This window comes from Equus asinus, chromosome 2 (assembly GCF_041296235.1).
Source record: "Equus asinus isolate D_3611 breed Donkey chromosome 2, EquAss-T2T_v2, whole genome shotgun sequence".
Lineage (NCBI taxonomy): Eukaryota > Metazoa > Chordata > Mammalia > Perissodactyla > Equidae > Equus > Equus asinus.
In genome coordinates this window covers 50,326,627-50,349,056 of record NC_091791.1, presented here as the reverse complement: position 1 = coordinate 50,349,056, position 22,430 = coordinate 50,326,627, and the positions used below count along the sequence as shown (strand labels likewise).

The following is a 22,430-nucleotide window of genomic DNA, read 5'->3' as shown; positions in this document are numbered from 1 at the left end:
GATGGTTATTTTGGGGTCAGAGATCCCTCTGAGATTCTGATGAAAGCTGAGGCTCTAATCCTAGAAGGATGGACCTACCCATTTGTGTAGACACTTAGAATAATGCCTGTAATTCAGAGGCCTTTGTAACTTGATATAAAAATACCTGCTTTTGGGTAATCTTTAATATAGTAGGCAGTGGGGAAAAGAAATCTTTTTGTGCAAAGCAAGGAATCATTCCTTATTTACCTCTTCTTTGCTCTTTTCCCTGTCAAGCGCACACAAGGCAAGGCCAAAGTCTGACTGATTCTACTGGTAAAGATTCAAACAGCCATGTTTAAGTTCAGACAGTTATTACCTACATAGGCAGGACAGATGCCAACTTTCCACGGTCCTTGTCCCCCACACCAAAAAGGATGACACCAAAACAAGAGGGGCTGTATGTCTACCATGCTAGTTATGGGACCCACCATTGCTGAGGAGCCTCTTCTAGAGTGCAGCTAAGTGGTTTCATATTCTGCAGCTCTCGGAGGCTGAGGCAGGAAGCCTCAGACCTCATTTGAAACAGAAGGTAATGAAAAGCTGCCTGGTGACAGCCTACCGTGACAGGTGAGATAGGGAGGCAAGTTGGGAGATGGCCTCAAAGCAGCTCCTCACAATCCTCCATCCTCTGTGTTCCTGGAGGATCACAAGCTGTTCTGCCAAGGCTCCGACGGGCTGCAGTCCCAGTCTGCCTGCGTGTCTCTGGATATGAGCAGGGTTACCAGGGTTCCTTACTCTATTGAGTGTTTTTGGTAGTTGAGATATAATGGACATATAACATTTTATTAGTTTCAGGTATACAACGTAATGATTTGATATTTGTATATTTGGCAAATGATCACCACCGTAAGTCTAGTTAACATCCATCACCACAGTTACAAATTTTCTTTCTTGTGATGAGAACTTTTAAGATCCACTCTCTTAGCAACTTTGAAGTATGCAATACAGTATGATTAACTATAGTCACCATGCTGTACATTACATCCCAGGACTTATTTATTTTATAACTGGAAGTTTGCAGCTTTTGACCCCCTTCACCCGTTTCACCCACCCCGTACCCCCATTGGTCTTTAATTTAGAGGTCTGTGTGGCGAGTGGCCCTTCAGGACATCAGGGGACTTGCACTATGGGAAGTTTAGGAGCTGTGCAGAGGAGTTAGAGAGGCTAGAAAGGAGAACAGTAGAAGGAGCACGGAAGAAAAGAGTAGAGCAAGGAAAGACAAAATAACCAGACCTAGAATTTGAATTTTTCAAGGTTAGAAAGATGGCAAAAGTGATCATGTAAGGCATATTCATAACACTACTTCCTTCTTGATGTTTTCCATGAGTAGCAACTATAAACCAGAGCTCTCAACGTGTTAAACTCATATCTAGTTCCCGAAGACTTATAAACAGACCCAATTACAGCAGACATAATTCAATTCAGTAGTGCAAGCTAGATAGATATGGACCAGAAAGAGAGGAGACTCTACCATAAGGTCTTATGGTAGAAAAATCTCTCCAATTATCAAATTATCCACAGTCATCCAGTTCTTCTCAATTGTCATGTTGGTTCGACTGTCGTAGTGAAACATCCAGAGTTTTCATGCATTTCATCTTCTCACAGATTTAACACCAACTGGCCTAATTTTAAACAAATCTGATCATGAGATTGTCTAAGTTTGAGAGTTTTCCTCAAATATAAGGGATTTTATTTTTGACGATGTCTTTTGAAGAACAACTTTTGTTGATATTTTTAGCCATCTTGCCTGTTCTTAAAGCTGCATGCATTAATTTTCTTTTATTCATCTCATCGTCATCTACCACTCTTGAATGGTTAACTGTAAATACAACAGCCTCCGCTCCTTCAGTTCGGATAGGTCTTACACCTTGAACAGAAGCTCCTATGCCCGGGACAGCATGATGATTGAAGAACTTCTTGTGCCATCCAAAGAACAGGTATGCATTTTTTTAAAAATTTTCTTTGATTGTTAAACTTTCATTTGTATGGTTGAATCAAGCTCTTTGTCCCATGACAAAACTATATCTCTGCATATTTGACTTTGCATTTATAAATCTTCTTATACTACCAGTTAAAGAAAAAATCAGTTGTACCGTAAACAGAAATATTCCTCTCTTCGGCAGGTGAGTCCCTGAAATCCCACAGAGAGGAACTCAGAAAGTCCTAGGAAAGGCATGGTTCTAGGTCAAATCTATTTCAATTTTTTAAAAAGAGAGTTAATAATAATTGGTAGCTAAGGTTGCTGACATTGTCCACTTGAATCTTTGATTTTGCTAAACAAACTATGTATGCCTATTGGAATTTGCTAGAATTGTTTTTAGCAAGTAGTTAAAGATTAGATTGGTCATGTTTTTGATCCCTTATCTTCAAAGCTGCCTGTGATGGGCCTTCTCAAGATGTGATAGTATTCTGCTTGTTACCAGAATCTCTGCTAGGTTCATCTGATGTTTGTGCAATTTCTTCTTTCCAGTAATCGTGGTTAAATAGATACTAGTTTAATACAAGAAGTCCTGACAACACAGTTCTGCCTATGGGCTTGGGATGGTTCCTTGTTCTACAAATACACAGTACCTGGTTGTAAATGTGCACAGTCATGAGTTCAGGATGGATAAAACTGTTTGGACCATAATACTAATTTTGAAGTCAGCTAATAATATTTAAACAACATAAATAATTGGTGAAATCATGATGGACTTATTTATTCACTGCACAATGAAGGTAAATTGGAGCAGATGAATAAGTGATAGTCACGTTAGAGGGTAAGCAGCGGGCAGTCAGACCTTTGGGACTTCCACATCTGGAGATGCTGACTTCCAGACATACAGATGTACGTTGTACTTTAGAAGGACCTACAATAAATATTTTATCACTTTACATTCTAGAACATTCTTAGCAAGCAGGCCTTACAGAGGTGAATACAGTGGCTGTTCAGTGTTTGGTCAGACAAACACACTCTTTGTAGAATGATCCTAGGTGTGACAGCATGTCATGGTTTAAGTGGGTGTGAGCACTAGAGAAAGCACTTGTCTTAAATAATGAAGCTAAGCTCTTGGATGTGAGGTGTTGCCCAGGTGTTGGTTGAGATTTTTGAAGAACTCTCTGCTTGGATGCCTGTGGTCCTTTTCCTAATAGGTTAATCTTGATCTCTTCATGTTCCCGATTGAAATGAGATGTTGGAGGACTTATTGAGAACACTTACAAGTGTAGAAATGCCTGTTATACTCTCTGCCCTTAAGGAAACCCCACAAAACTTACAAAATTGCAGGTGCAAGGAGATCCATTAGGTATTAGTGACACTTTGCTTTTGTATAAAACATGTGCCTACTTCTATAATGGAATAACAAATCCTTTATTGAACCTAGTTTTGAGTTATATTTCCGAATATATACTTGTTTTGGGGCAAGGCCTGAAATTGAGACCACTAACACCACCCACCACCACTATCATAACCATGACCTCACCATCACCTCCACTACCACCACCATGACCCCATCACTGCCACCATCCCCTCCACCACCCTCACCACTACTATTACCGCCATAGTTACACTACCTCTCAATTTCTGCACGTCAGCTTTAAAGTAAAATATAAATGTTTGTGATGCTATGAGGCTACAACCAGGCTCCTGAGGGTTCTCACACTATTACCTGTTAGCTACTTCAAAGACCTGCTTACTCAGGTAGAATGGAGGGACAGCATTTACCCAGAACGAAGGATTTGTGAAAAGAAATAAAGGGTAAAGAGAACTTTTGAGGTAAAACTGAAGTGCTTTTGGTTCAGTTTGTTGCTGCTTCAATTTCAGAAGCACCTCTGGATGTCACAAAGACTTCTGCAGACCACTCAGGAAAGGAGAGCTTAGGACATTCTCGAACCCTTTACAAATAAATCTCACGTTACTCACTGCAGAAGCAAGAAGACGCTTTCTTTAATGACCGCAGACAATCCCATGGTCTGACAGGCATTCTTTATTGAACTAGCAGGTTTAATGAGCACATAACATTACTGAAGGCCACATAACTGCCTGATAAATTCACCAGAGATTTGGAAAAAATATGAAAGGCATAAAGACATTTTAGGGACAATTGGGGGCATTTGAAACTATACTGGCTATACTGTTAGGAAATTATTATTAATATTCTTAGCAGTGATAACAGTATTGAAGCTATACAGGGAATCTCTCTCCTCTGGGGGTGCGCATGCTGACGTTTTCAGGAATGAAGTAGTCATTGTCAGCTATTTATTTTCAAATGGTTCAGCCCCAAAAAGTGTCTATTGTGGAGAAAGGGTGAGAGAAAGCAAACATGGTAAAATGATCATTGTTGAATCTAGCTAGAGTGTATATGGGTATTCCTCATAGAGTTTTTTCAACTTTTTTTATTTGTATGAACACCTTCAAAATAAAAACTTGGAGAAAGTGGGAAAACAAATTCTGAAAGAAGTGTATTAACTTTTTTAGTCCCTAGTGTTTTGTTTATTACAAAAGAGAGAAAAAAGGCTAATTCCTCAGAAGGCAAGATTTAAAAGAAAGAGTCTAGTTACACTGCACAAGACTAGTGAGCAGCATTTACTTCAGAATACATAGAAATATTTTGTATTAGAATGAAGTGACAAAAAGTTATTAGTTTATTTCTATCATGCCTCTACATCTCTAAATCTAAAACTCAAAACAGAATTTTTCCACAGTATTGATTTTGTCTGAAAGCGTGCAAGAAGTCTTAAATATTTAGAATTCCTAAAGCAATGATACATGACTCACCGTCAGATTTGAAACTGCCGTCATTGCCCAGTTCAAGTTGCTTTGACAAGTAAAGGTGGAAAATGAATAAAACTTAACTCTCCGTGCGCTTCTGTTTTTTAACAAGAGTAGACCTCGCCCATACAAAGCATAGTTGCCTCCTTATTAGCCTAATGCTAATTAATCCGTTTGCACATTAACCACAAAGTATAGTTGAGACCCAGGATAATTAGCACAGGCCGGCCACCCCCATGTCCCTAAGAACCTGTGCTGGGTGAAGGCAGGTGTGGAGGCCAGAGCTGGGAAAGGGGGTTGGAGAAGTCAGCCCGTCCCCATTCCTGCTGTGCCTTAATCATTAGTCTATAAACCACTTAGTTCACCCCTGGGCAATCAAGAGTGGACTCTTTTTACTGTGATATTGGGTTATCCATGAACACCCTATTCTTTTACCTTCCCTTTACCTTGTAATGCAGACACCTGTAGATAGGCTTCTGGAAATGGACATGTAAATAAATCACGTCTTGCATGTCGTGAGGTCTTGTTATTTAAAGCAGTGACTCTCAACCCTGACTGCCCATGAGAATCACCTGGAGAACATTTAAAACACGATTGCTCAGTTCCTGATTCAGTGGCCTGGGTAGAGCCTGGATTTTTAAATGCACCCAGTTGAAAACCACTGATTCCTGCTAGTCAGAGTTCTTAATTGGGAGCACACGTTGGAATCACCAGTGGCTCTTTGGAAGACAAGATGCCCACAGAATCAGAATCTCCTTGGCTGGGTTCCTGAGCTGCTGTGTTTCTAAAGCTCTGCAGGTGATTCTGGGATGCACCCCTATTTAGGAAACCACCGACTTAAAGCAACTCTGACTGGGATCTTTTTTGTATAATGGCCAGTCAACATCTAATGTATTTGTTTTATAAGCTCAGATTTGTGTGTGTCAGGTTGTCTTAGAGCAACATCTGTGCTTGGAAATAGTCCTTTTTACAAATAGGAGATAATAAATATACAAACAAGATGACTCTAAACTGAGGCCCAGTTGTCCAGGAAGAATACAATAGACTGGTCTTTCGTTTCTTCTGACATAATTATTGAAAGCAAGCGTCTGGTTTGGCTTGTAATTGCTGTATATGGTCCCGACCGGCCAGTCCCCGTTACGTAATGGAATACTGTTCATTAGATGCCGTAGGCCTCCGGAGATAGAATGGTGGTGATGCTTATGGTGGTGCTGGTGGTGAAAACAGCTAATTTTGAGCTCCTACTACATGCTCATCACTATTCTAAGTGTTTTTCCAGTATTAGCTCATTTGCATTTCACAACAACCCATGAGATAATTTCTTAGCTCCCTGAAAAAGATGAAGAAACTGCAGCACAGACAGCTTAAGTAACTCACCCCAGGGGACACAGCTGGTAAATGGCAGTCACTGATCATCTGGCTCCAGGTTGCCTCCTTTTAACACGACTGCTCTATACATGCATTGCTCACTGGGAGAAAGCAGCCAGCAAAGAGCCCTAGGACTTTACACTCTGTCCTCCAGGATCCCATACTTGTTTGTATTCTTAATATGGGTACTATGGTACTATCATCTTGATCCATTTTTTAGCATGAAAGATGATGTTTAGACATGTGTTCTTCATTATGCTTATTTCTAATTCTAATAAGTTCTATTTAATGTGCTTTAAAAGGAACTGACAGCTTATATTCAGCAACAAGTTATTAAAATTATGGATAAAATTATGCTAAAAATTGTGGCATATAAGGCATCATTAAAGGAATAGAAATATTTGATTATTTGATCTTTACATAGATATGAGGTCAAAGGCATGATAGTGGTCTAAAAATATTTTGCAGGCTAACCAATTAATTGCACTTCCTTTGAATGACCCTAGAAGTAGTTGTAAGACCAAGGAATGTCTACTGCAGGCAGAAACATTTAATTCAGTATGATTTCTGATAGTTATTCAGAGACAGGAGAAGAACAGAAATCACTAAGAGATATGGATTGGTTTTGCCTGCACACACCCATTCCACTGTCGTTACATGGCAGTGACAGGATCTGATGGCCAAATTCTACCCGCATCCATTTTTCAGTCTCTGTAGTTTAGAAGGGGCTGAAATCCCTCCCTCTCCCCCAGGGATGGACCCCAGAGGATGGCCATTCGGAGCGTTCCTTTTCCTGGACTACGTGATTACTTTAGGTGAAACGTAAAATCTACATCTGAAATGTAAAATGGAAGTCGAGTGAGACTCAAATTTGAGACTTTGTCTAGCTTTGGGGGCTTGCTAAGCTATAAAGATGATATAAACCCAAAACTGCAGGACGTGGAGCATGAAGACAAACGGTTCCTGCATCTTTTCAGCCATGCCTGAAGTTAGTACCACCCAGACCTTAAATAAACCTATATAAACCAGTAAATTAATCTCAGTCTCCCCCTACCCCAGGGGAGGGGGTGTCTTAAGCCAGATTAATTTGGACCTGTTGTGAACAACCACAGATCAAGGGCAACAAAGAAAGTCTTCTAGCCTTTTCAAGTGCCATTCAACCTTGGGAGTCTATTATTCTATACTTTCTCTCTAGAAATAAATAAATCTAATTTTAACAAAAAAAGAGAGCTATGATTTAAGAGACTAGCTATAAACTTGGGTGTTTCAAGCAAAAACTTTTAGAAAGGCATTCCTTGCCAGTTGATTACTAAGGAATGAGCACCTTCCATTTCCTTTCAGTTCTGTTGATCCAGGGGCAGGGCATCTATGAAAAGAGAGAAATGGGGCAGCTGCGTGGCCCTGTCCCTCTGATTAGATCGCTTTCATTTTGCAGACTTCCCCTTTCAGACCACGTTTGCTCACATGGTTTATGCCTAAAGGGACGAGTGGTAGGGGCTCGAATAGCGACCAGTTGGAAAGGTTTAACTAAAGTGGTGTGTGATCAGTTGCACTGGCTGTTTGAATGGTAACTGTGGAGATAATTCTGTAGTCAGTACTGATGGCCTCATTATAGACTCCGTGTACCTGGAGGCAGCTGTCACATCTGCCAGCCTGTAACTCTTCTCATTTATCTCACAGCCTAGGATTCCTGATACTTTGGGTTAGCCTTGGCTTTTTTTGAGGCTAAGGATGATCTCATGTGTATTTAGTCATATATTGTGCTATGTACCACTGGATATACTAGCAAGTAATGTACAAATTGGAGGATTCTTCAGCAGAAATTGCACATTTATTTTTCCAAGATCTGGGCAATCTTCAACTGTCTCACTAATGGAAAAGGAAAAGAATGTCTATTGTAAAAGGCTGGTTATGCTAATAGCTTTTCCTCCTCTACCGCTCAACTCTGTTCCACCCCCTCCCCCACACCAGCCGATTAACCTTCCTGTTTCTTTCATTTAAGCTGATTTCTAAGGGACTCTCAGAAATGTGCATGGTGGCAGAGGGGAGCCAGTCTGGGATTAAAGATTTCCTAGAGATAGTCCCCTGGAAGATAAGCACCTTTGACTGGTGTCATTTAATATGCTGCTTTTTTCTCTCCAGAGTGCTGTGCCAGCATTACTCTGATCCATTCAACACCTCTCGCAGATCGGGCCGCAAGATTACAGGTTTTGTTTAAGGCAGAGACGTTGGTGGTGTGACTTAAGGTGGCACAGTTAGACCACTTGAGCCCCGTGTTGATGTGTTAACACTCTCAGCTTCCACGCTGACCTTGATTCACCTTCCTCTGTTGAAGTTGGTAGCTAATTATCTTGAAATCAGTAAGATTTGGAAATCTCAAAGAACCCAGCTTCATTATGGTTTATATTCCAGTCTCAAGCCTTAGGGGCAATAATAGTTGACCTCAAGGAAAGAAATACTTTAGGGGAAAGAAAAGACCTGCTTTAGTACACCTTTAACTTTTATTTTATGTTGCCGTGTGAATCGGATTTTCTTATATAGAATCATTTTTTCAGGTATACAACATGATGTTTTGACATAAGTATACGTTGTGAAATGATTTCCACAATCAAGCTAAGTAACGTATCCATCACTTCGTATAGTTCACTTTTTGTGCGCATGTGGTGAGAACACTTGAGATCTACTCTCTCAGCAAATTTCAAGTATGCAGTAATTATTATTAACTATAGTCACCATGCTGCACATTAGGTTTCCAGAATTTATTCATTTTATAACTGAAAGTTTGACCCTGTGATCAACATCTCCCCTTTTCTTCCATCCCCCAGCCTCTGGTAACCACCATTCTATTCTCTGTTACTATGAATTAGACTTTTTTTTTAAAGATGGAATCCATTTCTTAAAAGAATATTTCCAAATAGTTATGTGGGATGTCCAAACACACCTATACACCTACTATTTTTGGGAGCAGTTTGCCATTTCATTCAATATCCACTAAAGATCACAATAATTGTTTCTTTTTTCTTTTCTTTTTTTTTTTTAAGATTGGCACCTAAGCTAACATCTGTTGCCAATGTTTTTTTCTTCTTCTTCTCCCCAAAGTCCCCCAGTACACAGTTGTATATTCTTGGTTGTAGGTCCCTCTGATTGTGCTATGTGGGACGCCGCCTCAGCGTGGCCTGGCGAGTGGTGCCATGTCTGCGCCCAGGATCCAAACCAGCAAAGCCCTGGGCCACCAAAGTGGAGGGCACGAACTTAACCACTCGGCCACAGGCCGGCCCCCAAGATTACAGTAATTATAAGACTTAGTGCAATACCTGCCACAACATTTTATTAAATGGATCATCTCATTTCATGCTTTCAACCACTTTCTGGACTAGGTATTATCATTACCACTTTACAGACAAAGAGACGGGGGCTGAGAGTAGTATTTCACTTACCCAAGGTCACATTGCATGACATTAAGTGGTAGAGCTGAGGACAGAACTTAGCTGTGATGGTTGCTTGACCATTAGGCCACAGCATGGCTCTGATAAGCCAAGTATGGCAGACCTGAGATAGCATGTTCACCATGGGAAGAGTCGATGTTTAGACAAGTATTTATCACAGATAAAAACACTGCTATTGTCTGTTAATCCAGCAGGCTGCTCCCTGTATTCTGGTAAGACATATGCTGTGCTAAAAAGGTACATGGAAGGCTGCAATGTTACATACATTTAAGAAATAAATTGTCTTCAATTATAAAAAGTCTGGGAGTATTAGGATTTTTATTAACTCTGTTTTGGATGGCATAGCAATTTAGAATTTTCAAATCACTTTCACGTTCCGTTTCATTCCATTCTCACAGTGCATTGGGGCAGTTAATATTATCTACCCAAGGCCCTACCCCATGGGCCAGTGGTTAAGTTCGCAGACTCAGCTTCAGTGGCCCGGGGTTTGCTGGGTTGGATCCTGGGTGCAGACCTATGCACAGCCTATCAAGCCATGCTGTGGTGGCGTCCCACATAGAAGAACTGGAATGATTTACAACTAATATATACATACAACTATGCTCTGGGGCTTTGGGGAGAGAAAAAGAAAGAGGAAGATTGGCAACAGATGTTAGCTCAGGGCCAATCTTCCTCATAAAAAAATACACATATATATGTATATATATATTATCTACCCATTACCCTAATGCAGAAATGGTGGTTTGGTGAGGTTTTTGCCTTGCCATTCACTGGGCTGTGAAGTGTTGTAGCCCACGTCAAACTGAAGTCATCTATTCTTTGTCTAAGGGAGCTGACACCCACATGGGTTCCCCCTGCCCTGTCCGATTTGTGGCCACAGGGTGAAGTTATCCTTTACAAGCCTTTTCTTTCCTGGGCTCCTAGTCTGGTGATGTCATCCAGCTGTTTCTCAACTAAATCATGTTTATAGTTTTTCAGATTAGATGCACTGGGTTTTGCATGTGGCCTGTTACTGTGAGGTCTACCTGGTGCTGTTAACCTTAGCATGTGAAGGCCACCAGTTAATCTGCAGGACCACCTTCTGCTGGCTCCCAGGGGCAGCAGAGCTGACAGATAAGGACCTTAACTGGTGTCATCCAACACTGGGCATTGACAGTCGGCAGCCTAGAGAATTATCTAATATTGGAGTTAATTGGATTTTCCTTTCTTTTCCTTGCAAATACTTTCCTGCCTCCTGCCTCTTCCATGCCTGGATGTTTATTTCCAGACCTGGGCATTTGGGTGTGTCCTCATTTGTGAGGCCAGTATGTACTTGCTATCCTCTTTCCTCTGATGAATAGGGCCAGTGAGAAGCTATTTTTGGAAAGTATTAAGCTCTTGGAGACAGTGATATCATCATTAGTCAGGCTTTGGACTCTATTGAATAATGTGCATTTTGATTTTAATAGTATCCTTGACATCACTTCCAAGATGAAAAATGATGTGCTAATTCATATCACTTTTGACATGGGGGTAAAAGGTCTTATTAAGTCAGTGTGAATTTTTCTGTAACATAGTGTTCTACTAAAGCCACCCAGTGCTAAGTATTGGCTTTGTGTTGTCAAATTTTTGCAGTCTCTGAATTTCAGTTTCCTCATCTGTAAAATGGGTATAATACCTCCGAGGGCTAGTAGGTTCTAAAGAGTCAAAGAACAAATGAATGTAAAGGCGTAGGACAGTCCTTGAGATTGAACTGATACACAGAAAGTTGTGGTACTGTTGTTAGCACAGAAATTTAAATGTTTTTGAGTCAGTAAATAACCCCTAGGCGTTTATAAGATGTATTCTTCTAACTGAATGGGCTCTGTCGATTTGATAGAAGCATCCTGTGCATATAACTGAAGGACCAGTGCTGGCACTGGAATATTTTTGGTTTTGCTAGTTTTTTCCCCCACAATTTATCAGATTTTAACAAATGAGCTACTATAAATGAAAGTCCTTTGAAAAGTAGAAAGACTTTCACATATAAAGAGACATTATTCTAATTCCACACCAACACTGGCCTAGGTGCCAGATTTTTTTTTTCAATTCTTTTTTTTTATTATTAAGGTTATGATAGTTAACAACCTTGTGAAATTACAGTTGTACATCATTATTAGTCATGTTGTAGGTACACCACTTCACCCCTAGTGCCCTCCCCCCACCCCCCATTCCCCTGGTAACCACCGATCAGTTCTCTTTGTCCATATGTTAACTACCACCTATGAGTGGAGTCATACAGAGTTCATCTTTCTCTGTCTGGCTTATTTCCCTCAACATAATACCCTCAAGGTCTATCCATGTTGTTGTGAATGGGATGACTTTGTCCTTTTTTATGGCTGAGTAGTATTCCATTGTATACATATACCATATCTTCTTTATCCAATCATCAGTTGCTGGGCACTTAGGTTGGTTCCATGACTTGCTAGGTGCCAGATTTTTGACGTACATTTTCATTTAGTCTCCATCTCAACCCATCCTCAACTTTAAAATGAGGAAACTGAGACTGAGAAAGGTTAAGAAAGATGCTAAATATCGTAAAACCAGCAAGTGATGTTGGGGCATCTCTGAAGGGGCTTTCAGTAAATAAAGGTAAGGAAAGGTCAGAGGCAAATATCTCTTTTATTTCTGATGGAGGCCAGGTTTCAAGGGCTGGCTTAGTGTCTGAGCCACGTGGGCCTGCTGACTGAACCCCTGAAATAGGCAAAACACCTACCCAGTGGCCAGCATTGCCAGCCCAGGATGGGCATCCCCCTCAAGGAGGTAGGCGTATGGGGAGCAGAGGAAGACGTCTGCTCTCCGTGACCAAGCTCAGGCCTAAGAGAGTGAACATGGGATCTGAGCAGAGCCCTCCCGGTTATCTTTCCCACATCTACCACTCAGATAAATCACTCTGCATTTTTAGGACCAAAGTGAATATAAAGGGACAGGGAGAGGCCCTCAGTTACACAACGGAGTTGCCTTTCCAAAATGGAAAACTTAGGAGTGGGAAAGAAGTGTTCTTCAGTAATGAGTGGCAAAAGCAATTTCCAAATGCAAGTCTGACTCAACTTCAAAGCCAAGCTTTTCCATTAAACCCTGGGAGCACCCCTACTTGCTGTGGGAAACTGAAGAGACAGCTCCAGTTCATCTTTTTTCACCATCATCATATGTGGTGTCCTATTTATCATCTTAAATGTCTATTTGTTCAGTAACCAAATGGAAGAAAAGCTTTTTGTGGGTACCATGGTGCCATACACAATAAGATGTCAGAACATTTTGAAATTCATCTTGTTTATTAAAACAAGTCAACAGTTCAAATTTCACATTTCAGTTTTAAGTAAACACTAGTCTGTAGAAATAAGCATTCAGAGACAGGTAGCTTAGAAAAGAAGCTGCCAATTCAGTCTCTTTCTATAAAAACCATAGCTTCAGTTGAATTGCCTTATTTTGTATTTAGATGGATTCACTGTAGGAAAAGCGTGTGTGTCTGTGTTAGGTTATTAACGTTGTTAGGTCTGCCCATAAACCTATGCAAACCTCGATGGAAAAAATGGGACAAATATTGGGACTTATAGCTCATTGTTTTGACAAGTATCTTTGTTCATTATACATTTGTTCATTTGTGTTAATGACAAAGTTTCGATGAGTGGCAAGGTGTTGCAAGAGTAAAGGGTTAGGAAGGCCTCCAAGTGAAGTGGAGTCCCCGGGGGGCTGGCACACTCCAGCCTCCATAAATATTACATGATGGTGCTGATACCTTTTTGCATGATATAATTCATGGTCTCAATAATTAATGTTGCCAGTGCACGTTTCTAAGAGTACCAAAGGGTAAATAATTTACTGTAATTACCAAAGAGGAATGATATTATTTATTTATTAGAACTTTTAAGAAATGGGTTCTTTGTGAAAAGTAACCTCAGGGCTCCAAATGTAGGACCTGTAGTTTACTAAAAAGTAAAGTGAGCAGCACCGCCCACTTTATATTAAACATTTTGCCCTACTCCAATGGTTGGTTGGTTGGGGTCTCCAAAAGTCAGTAAAGTTGGTAAATAAAGCCAGACTCAAACCAGCATCTAATCTTCGGTTAACCCATATAGAATTTGGGAACTTTCTGAAGTGACGTATTGTTCTTTTGGGGTTCTGTGGCCTCTTAATAACACCACTGATCACACCACCATCCACTGAAGGTGTCCTCTGTTGAATGCAGAGAAATCTGTTCCTCATTCATTTTTGCATTTTCCTAGCATCTAGGCAGGATAGTGACTTGCACATAACTATCAATTACTTTTCAATTTGCTTTCAGGGCTATTTTTTAAGCTTCGTAATTCATGGTAATTTTTTAAATTTAAGATGTGTTATTATCAAAATTATACAAACAAAAAGTCACATCATTTTACAAGACATACTAATTAGGAAAAGACACGTCCTCATATACACCTTCAGCCCGCAATTTCTCCTCTCCAGAGACAACTGCTTAGAATACCTTTTGATGACTCTTATTATGTGCTTTCATGTCTCTAAATGGTTTCATGTCTCTATATGTTGTTTCTTGTTGGCTTTTCTCCATTTCAGTTATTATTTATTGACTTTCCAAAATAGAAGAGGAAGCTTTAATTTATTTCTATTTATTTATTTATTTTTTTGCGTAGGAAAGGTTAGCCCTGAGCTAACATCTGTGCCAATCTTCCTCTATGTTTTTGTATGTGGGATGCCTCCACAGCGTGGCTGGTGACTGGAGTAGGTCCACACCCAGGATCCAAACCCACGAACCCCAGCTGCCAAAGCAGAATGCGTCAAACTTTAACTGCTCAGCCACAGGGCAGGGCCCAAAACTTTATTTATTTAAATACCTCTTGTCTCCCACCATGCATGCTTCCCATCCCCCCATTTTCACAAAATACTTGTATTTTATCCTGGTTATACCATGTTTAGTGCTTCTATTATGCCTATGTAAATGTTATTCACAGATGAAAAGTGTATTATGATTGCATTTTCTTTTTGGCACAATATTTTGCTTTCCCTAGAGTTTTTTCATTTGCTTGATGTACATATCACTAGTTCAACCCACAAACTCCTCCCTAATTGTGCAAATCTCTTCTCAATATATTCACAGTCATTAGGTGTTCTATAAATTTCATCTACTTAATCACTTAGAGTTTTTTCTTTTTTTGTGAGGAAGATTGGCCCTGAGCTAACATCTGTTGCCATTCTTCCTCTTTTTCCTTGAGGAAGAGTGGCCCTGAGCTAACATCTGTGCCAGTCCTCCTCTATTTTGTGTGTGGGATGCCACCACAACATGGTTTGATGAGCAGTGTGTAGGTCTGCACCTGGGATCCAAACCTGCGAACCCCGGACCACTGAAACAGAGTGCACAAACTTATCCACTATATCACCAGGCTGGCCCCCAGAATTTTTTTATTTTTATTTTTATTTTTTTGGTGAGGAAGATTGGCTCTGAGCTAACATCCGTTGCCAATCTTCCCTCATTTTTGTATGTTAGATGCTGCCACAGCATGGCTTGATGAGTGGTGCGTAGGTCTGAGCCTAGGATCTGAACAAGTGAAGCCCAGACTGCCAAAGCAGAGCTCATGAACTTAACCACTATGCCACCAGGCCGGCCTCTCTTAGAGCTTTCTTCCTTGTAGGCCCACTGTTCAGATGTCCTCCTGGGTCTTACTTCATCATTACCATGAAAAATTCCCCATGTTGCTTCATTAGACCTTGTGTCTTCCTCTTTCCTGGTTTAGAGTTTCATTTTGGTGGACTTCCAATAGTTTCCTTACAGAGTGCATGAGAAATATATTTTTTGAGGTTTTATATGTTTGAAAATATCTTAAGTCTATTTTCTCATCTTTTTTGATTTGGTGGGTTATTGAACATTGAAAGAATTGCTCCATTGCCTTTAACTTCAGTTTTGCAGTTAAAAGTCTGCCGTCTGTGACCATTTTTCCTCTCTAAATCTATAGGATCTTTCTTTGTCTCCGAGTTCTGAAATTTCACGATGATGTGCTGTAGTGGGGTTTATATTCACCTATAGTGGATATTTTTACTCTGATAACTCAGATGTTCAGCTCTGGGAAAGTTTCTTGAAATGTTTCTTTGTTTTTCTTCTTCTCTGTTTCACTATTTTCTCTTTCTAGAACTTCCCTTTTTTTGGAGAGGGGAAGAGGATTTGAAATTCCTGAGCTGATCTTCTGCTTTCTTGTATATTCTCTCCTATTTTCTATTTTTAAAAATCTCCCCCTAATTTATAGGCTTTTTTTTTTCAACTCTGATGCTATCATACTCATTGCTTTTTATGTTTTTTTCTTTTTTTTTAGCATTTTATTGTTTCATAGGTATAAAAATATCTCATCTCTCTCTGAATATTAATGAAAAATTCTAAACTTTCTTCTCCCTGGAAAGCCTGTTCTTCTAGTTTGCTTTTGTTCTGTTTATTTATTTTATCTTCATATTAGATACTTTTCTCAACTGTCTAGTGACTCTGGGCTGTCTGCCCAGTACTAAGCTATTGGAAGCCCTCTGCATGGTAGAGGGCTTGCCATCGCGATTTCCACTGAAGTAATAAGCCTGGGACATTTCACTGGGAAATCTCAGAGATTTCCCCTTCTCTGCCTGGAGGCTCCCCCTCTGTCTAGTAAGGGAAGGACGCTAGGAGTCTGAACACTGTATATAAACTTTCAATTAATCTCCGTTTTCATTATGGCACCTCTAACATCTTCTGCCTCTGGTCTCTATGCTTCCAGTCTTCTGACAAAGTTGATGGTGTAGGGGTGGAGGGCATTATTTGGCAATTGATAAATCAGTGAGGGGATTGTGGGGATCAGATCACCTTTTAAAGAGACTTTCAGCCAATCCTTGTTTTTCTGCTGATGTTGTCTCTTTTTCTCTTTGGCTGTGTGTGTGTTTAAATACTTGATTGTCATTTTACTGGGGTTTCAGTAGGCAGCAGATCTTTAGCAGGGCAAAAACTGAGATTTATTTTATTTTTAGTCTGTGGGATATCTATCATCAGATTTAGAACATTCTTAGCCATCCTCCTTTCAAATACAGCTTCTGCCTTATTCCTCTCTTCTACTTCTGAAAGTGAGTCCAATTACACATATGTTAAAACCTTTCACTGTGTCATACTATTTTCTGTATTTTCCATTCTTTTCTAAATCTATCCTTCATTTTATGTATTTTTCCCTTTACACTTCTAATTTACTAACCCTGTTTTCTATTGTGTCTAGTCAACAACTGACAGTGTATTTAGAACTGGACAAACGTCCCTTTGATTCTTTCTTACATATATTCCAGTGCTCTGTTGAATTATCCACGTTTTAATTTCTTTTTCTCCATCTTTCCCCCATTTTCTTAAATATACTAATCATGGTTATTGTAAAGTTCTTATTAGCATACTTGAAAATGTAGGGAGACCGGTGAGTCTGTTTATAGTATCTGGATTTTTTTTCTGGTTTTGTTCATGTGCTCTGGCCATGCTTGGTACTTTTTCATTGCATGCTGGACATCATGTATAAGAAAGTTGTAGACAGGACACACCCAATGATGATACATTCCTCCATAGAGGATTTACCCTCCCTCTGCTAGGCAAATGGCGTGGTGGCTGACTATTTTAATCCAATCAAGATTTTGCTGAAGTAGGCTGGTTTGCCACCCTGGTAAAGCTGAGACCACCTCTGGTTTGTCCCTGGCCCTTTGGGATCCTTAGTTGAAATTCTGGTGTGATCTCTGAGTCTTCTCCCCTTCCAAGTCCCAAACTCTAAATCTTTTTTCTCAGGAAACTACCGACAATCTCTGTTGTCCCTTTCAGAGCTTCTCTAGTTAGGTGTTTAACTTCCTGTTCTGCACAGCTCCAGGGTTCAGCAAGTGCTCTTAACGGAAATCTGGAGCTTGCTTGAGGTACCCAACTGTCCGCCAGAACTCCCTTGGTTTTCCTCTTCTTCAGCAGTGGCCCCTGTAGGTGCAAAGCCCAAATTCTGTCTGCACTGGTAAATGACAAATGCCCCCAAGTTTAAAATGGCAACAAAGCGTCAGCTCAGCTCTTCAAAATCTTCACCTCTGCAGAGTACAGCTCCTCTAGTTGGGGCCTCAGCTGTTCCCTACCTGAGTCAGCAATGATTTCCATGCTTCTCTGGTGTACTTGGCGGCAGCGCTAAGCTGCTGCTAGCTACTCTGCCCCAAATGGAAACACAAGTCATCAAGATTGAATTTTTTATTTTTATTTTGAGATTTGGGAAAGAATTTTACAGTTGTCGTAGGATCAATTTAGAGATGTGTTCAAGTGCTTAAAATCATGGTTAGAATTGCTTCTGTGATATTCCTTTTGCCTTGCCAATTATTCAAGATGCTTTTTTAAAAGATTGAAATAATACAGCACATCAATAAGCTTTATTTTCTAATTCTTGAAACTTCAATGTAGACCTATAGAGGAGTAGATAAAAAGTGTTTATTTTGAATGTTAGACTAATCTGGACTCACAGAGAGATACAGGTAGATTTTGTAGGTGCAGAAAAACCAGTGTCTTGTGTTGCTTGCTGATGCCATATATCATTTTATTTTTCAGCATCTAACATTCACGAGAGAATTTGATTCAGATTCTCTTAGACATTATAGCTGGGCTGCAGACACATTGGACAATGTCAATCTTGTCTCAAGTCCTGTTCATTCTGGGTAAGCAACCTAAAAGTCGATTGTCTTTATCCTATTAAATTACCATTGCATTTATTACTTGCAGTAATAAATTCATGTTGACAAGCTTCATATGTATGAAATACTGATCTTCTAAAGGATTTCATTAGTAAGTATATGTGACATATGTTTGTAAATCATTAGTAAATATTTTTTCTAAGCAAACTTGTGTATCTCTTTTTACTGATAAAAACACAGTGTTGGAAAGGAAATTAAAGTATTGGTCCATAAAAATTTCCTAACTATTCTAGTACTACTTTTAGGTCTTTAATTTTCTTTTTCAATTAAAAAAAATTTAATCATTTCTCTTAATTTTACTTTATTCAAATGAAGTTTTTTTCAGAGTATCTGATTTTCCTTTCAAATAAAACAATTAAATATGTAGGTATTTCTGTTCATTTACCTCACTGTTTGACTGCTTTTGTGCTTTGCTTTGAGTGATAGAAAATTTTCATTTAACTATTTAGTTTTTAAATAAGCAGTAAGCTCTGGTGTTATTTTTTTTCTCATATGATATAGGCCTTTGATTTGACAGATGATTTGTTTTGTGTGATTGCCCTTTAAAAAGAAAATATAAATTTGAAACCTCCAGATCAAGTTTGGTACCTTCTGCATTCCTGGAAAAAATTATGATTAACTTGTATTAGATTACAATTAGAAAAAAAGAAAGGAACTTAAAAAAGAAAATAAATTCACTTTTAGAAAGTGAGGGTACCAGTGTATGTGCACCAGAAGTGGTATGGGCAAGACCACGTCAAGCGGGTCCCTCACTGCTGCCCCCACGGGCCGGCACAGTCTGAGGCAGGCGGCTAAACGGTGGCCTGCTTTAATCCATGTACGTTTAGCTATTGGATTCTTCACCTGTAGGTAATTAAAAGTGGAATAGCAGACATCCCTACAAATGGAATAGAAATAATTCATTAAGATGATGAAAATTGCAAGGTATTTTCACTCTGAAATTGGCATTTAGGCCATAAATTAGTTGTGATCCAGGACAAGGGCAGATTAATTTGGAATTAAATTAACAGTAATTAACATTTGCAAAGTACCTTATGTAGTACATGAAGGATTTTCTGCTGCTTTTAATTGAAATAAATTGTGATAGCTAACATTTACCTAGTGCTTTTCATGTACCTGGCATTGTGCTAAATCTTTTACATGTATTGTCTTACTTAATATTTATTTGAACCTTACAAGGACATCGTGAGAGAGGTTTTACTCATTATCCCCATTTTACAGATGAAACGTCTGCTACTCAGAATAATCCTGCAGGTTATTTCAAGTATTTTTAAAGAACTGTGGTTTGTAACAATACAATTCTGAAAAATAAATCGCTGCAATGTCATTCAAATGGAAATAATTACTTGAAACTGCTTTATAAACTATAAACTACATGGTGGTCTTTGAGTCATTAACATTGCATTTAATTCAATTAGAAAAACTTTTAATTATAGTAATATTAATTTTTTAAACTGCTTAAAATATGTACACAATTATTTTAGAAGTATACGGGTCTAAAATTGCAAAAGTAAAAAAAAATTAGAGTTGAGATGGAAAATATAAAATACTTGATACACTCAGTGGGCAGACATGTTGAAGAGTTCTTTGACTCAAGCTTGAATTGCCACCATGTTAGAAAGGTCTAGAACCAGCACCTTGTACTCTCTACATAGGAAAGAAAAGTACGAAGGTTTAATTTAGTAAACTGAGAAGTTGAGAGAGTCTAGGATAATAAAATCAGAAATGAACTTCCCCATACACTGGAAACAATGAAGTATTTGAACATGCAAATTATCTCTCCTTCCCCTTGAACTTATTGAAGACAATAGATGTGTGCAGGAAAGCAAAAGTAATGGCAGCTAGCGTGGGTTTATTTGAAAAGGAAAATACAGACTTGGTATACACTTGGAAATAGTTCACTAATGCCAGGTCTGTGGAGTCGCTTACATAGCCATTTAAGGCAAATATTTTTCCAGGTTGTCCCACAAATACCAAATGCCTTGGTTTCATTTTCTGATGGTTTTTATTTTTCCTTTGCTTGTCATTGACATTTTCTGTTGCTTGCTTCTAATTATCTTATATTAATTTTTCCCATTTGCTTTCTAAATTATTTTGCAGCTATTCTTCTCCACTTCCTCAGTATGATTCAAGGTGATAACTGTGTCCTTTATGTGAACCATCCTTTTTTGTATTTTTAATTTATGTGAATTTTCCCCACAGTTAGATTGTGTCAATGTCTGTAGTGTATCAGCATTTGTCATCCCGCTGTTGCTAAACTAGAAACATTCATGTGTTAGCTTTAGGATCATTTGTAGAATTCCTGCTGTAGTTAAAATATTAGTAAGATACAAATATGGTTAAACATCACCTTTTAATTTGTTTCTATAAGTTATGTTGCATGATATTTTATTTTGCACAGAATATGTAAGGAATGAGTTTGGAAAACAATCACTGTGTGTCATAATGTTAGTGAATATTAGGACCCATATCCTGCTTAACATATACTCACACCTTTCCTCAGTCTGTTGACTCTGTAAAGTTGAAAACCTTAGAACAATAAATGATCATTATTGAGCACCAGCTATGCACTGGGTGTTAATGCACAACACAGAGAAAGAGCTTCTTCCAATTGTCATTAAAATCATCTAAGTCATTTTTTCCCATTTGGTTCTAATATTCTTTGTAGCTGGAATATTTTTCTATTGACATTGATAACCTCCTTACACTACTTTGACCTGCTGAGCTACAAGTTTTATTCATATATTTTTTCCTACGTATGTATACATATTTTAAGATTAGTAACCAAGTCTGACCTAGGCAGTTTCTGAACACGCTTAACAACATAGTTTTGTTCGTTAGTTTGTTCAGTAAACATTACTTATGTGCGGGAACTGTGCTCGGCCCTGCAGGTCAGCGGTGAACAGGACAGACCTGATCTGCATTGCTGTCTATATCATTGAGACTCAGCTGTTTGTTGCCAGGGCAAACACTGCCCTCTCAGTGTAAACACTCCAGTGTTTATCTGTACTAATACAACTGAATTTTCAAAATCAGAGTTTATCTGGAGTCATTTTTAATCCATTCTGTAACTATTATTTCCAATCATGAGTTGATTTTAAATACTAAATGCTGGAAATGATCAGATTTTGTCTTAGGCTTCTTTTATAATATTGCCATGTTGCCTTTGCTACTGAGTAAAAGTAGTTGTTAAACATGTGTATGTCTGAGAAACTGCAGGCTCCCCAGAGCAGTCTGAAGTGAGCTCTGAATCATTTAGCACTGGAGACGATTCATGCGGACACTTGTACAAGTGAACCAGTATCTTTGTCTGACAATGAGGAGTGTTTTTTGTTGTTTTCTTTTTGTTTTTGAGGGGGTCAGTCTTTTCCCCTCTTACTTTGAATATCATGGTGGTCCCAGTCTCTCAAGGTAGGTAGAATATTAGCAAAAACAAATTAATCCAGAGGAAAATGGCCAAATCCAAAATGAGCAAAAAGGTGTGAAGTTGATTCCACCCCACTGATGACTGGAGTTGGTTCTGAAAATCTGATTGGCTGAAAAGTCATCCCCATGCTTTTGCCTCTCTTTGTGGGGATGGCAGGTCCATTTGCTTTGTTGAAGAGGTTACTCTTCCGAGGTCAAGAGGCATCACCCTTTAGGAAAGGGTCCCCAGCTTGGGCCTCCATGCAAAGTCCTAAAATCTATATATAGGATGTTAGAACTGTTTTTAGATGAATAAATAGTAGAGGGTTTTGATGGATGGGATTATTTCCCCCAAAAAATACTGTAGGTATTCAAACAATTTTCTAATTATCAACATTTGGTGCTGTTCCAGTAAGAACCCTTTTTTCACATGTGAAAATTAGAATGTGAAGATACAGGTTTCTGTTCCCCTGTCTGACTTGCACTCTTCCATCTGTCAGACCCATTGGTTCATGCTCACCAGAGCGCTTTACAACGACACCGTGACGATGGTGGGAGGACTTGCGGAGGGCTTTTCCCACGAGGACATGATAAGAATCAAGAATTCCAATATGCATTTACCCAGATATGACACAATTTGTTTACATTTTCATATCTACATGCAGACAAATGTTTTTTCCTCATTAGTTTGAATATAAAGGCCAATGACAGAATTATATAATTGAGACATT

At 39.0% G+C, this 22,430-nt stretch overlaps 1 protein-coding gene across 28 annotated transcripts in view; it reads left to right on the top strand.

Moving 5' to 3' along the window:
* Positions 1-22,430, top strand: part of ANK3 (ankyrin 3) — a 624,902-nt gene that overhangs the window by 527,579 nt on the left and 74,893 nt on the right. For 25 of the 28 annotated variants that reach the window (XM_070488170.1, XM_070488208.1, XM_070488264.1 and 22 more), the window contains 2 exons: positions 1,856-1,958; positions 18,152-18,258. In XM_070488170.1, coding sequence (XP_070344271.1) covers positions 1,856-1,958; positions 18,152-18,258 — 210 coding nt within the window. The remainder of the gene's footprint in view (positions 1-1,855; positions 1,959-18,151; positions 18,259-22,430) is intronic. The other 3 variants (XM_070488203.1, XM_070488187.1, XM_070488162.1) reach the window with 1 other exon arrangement.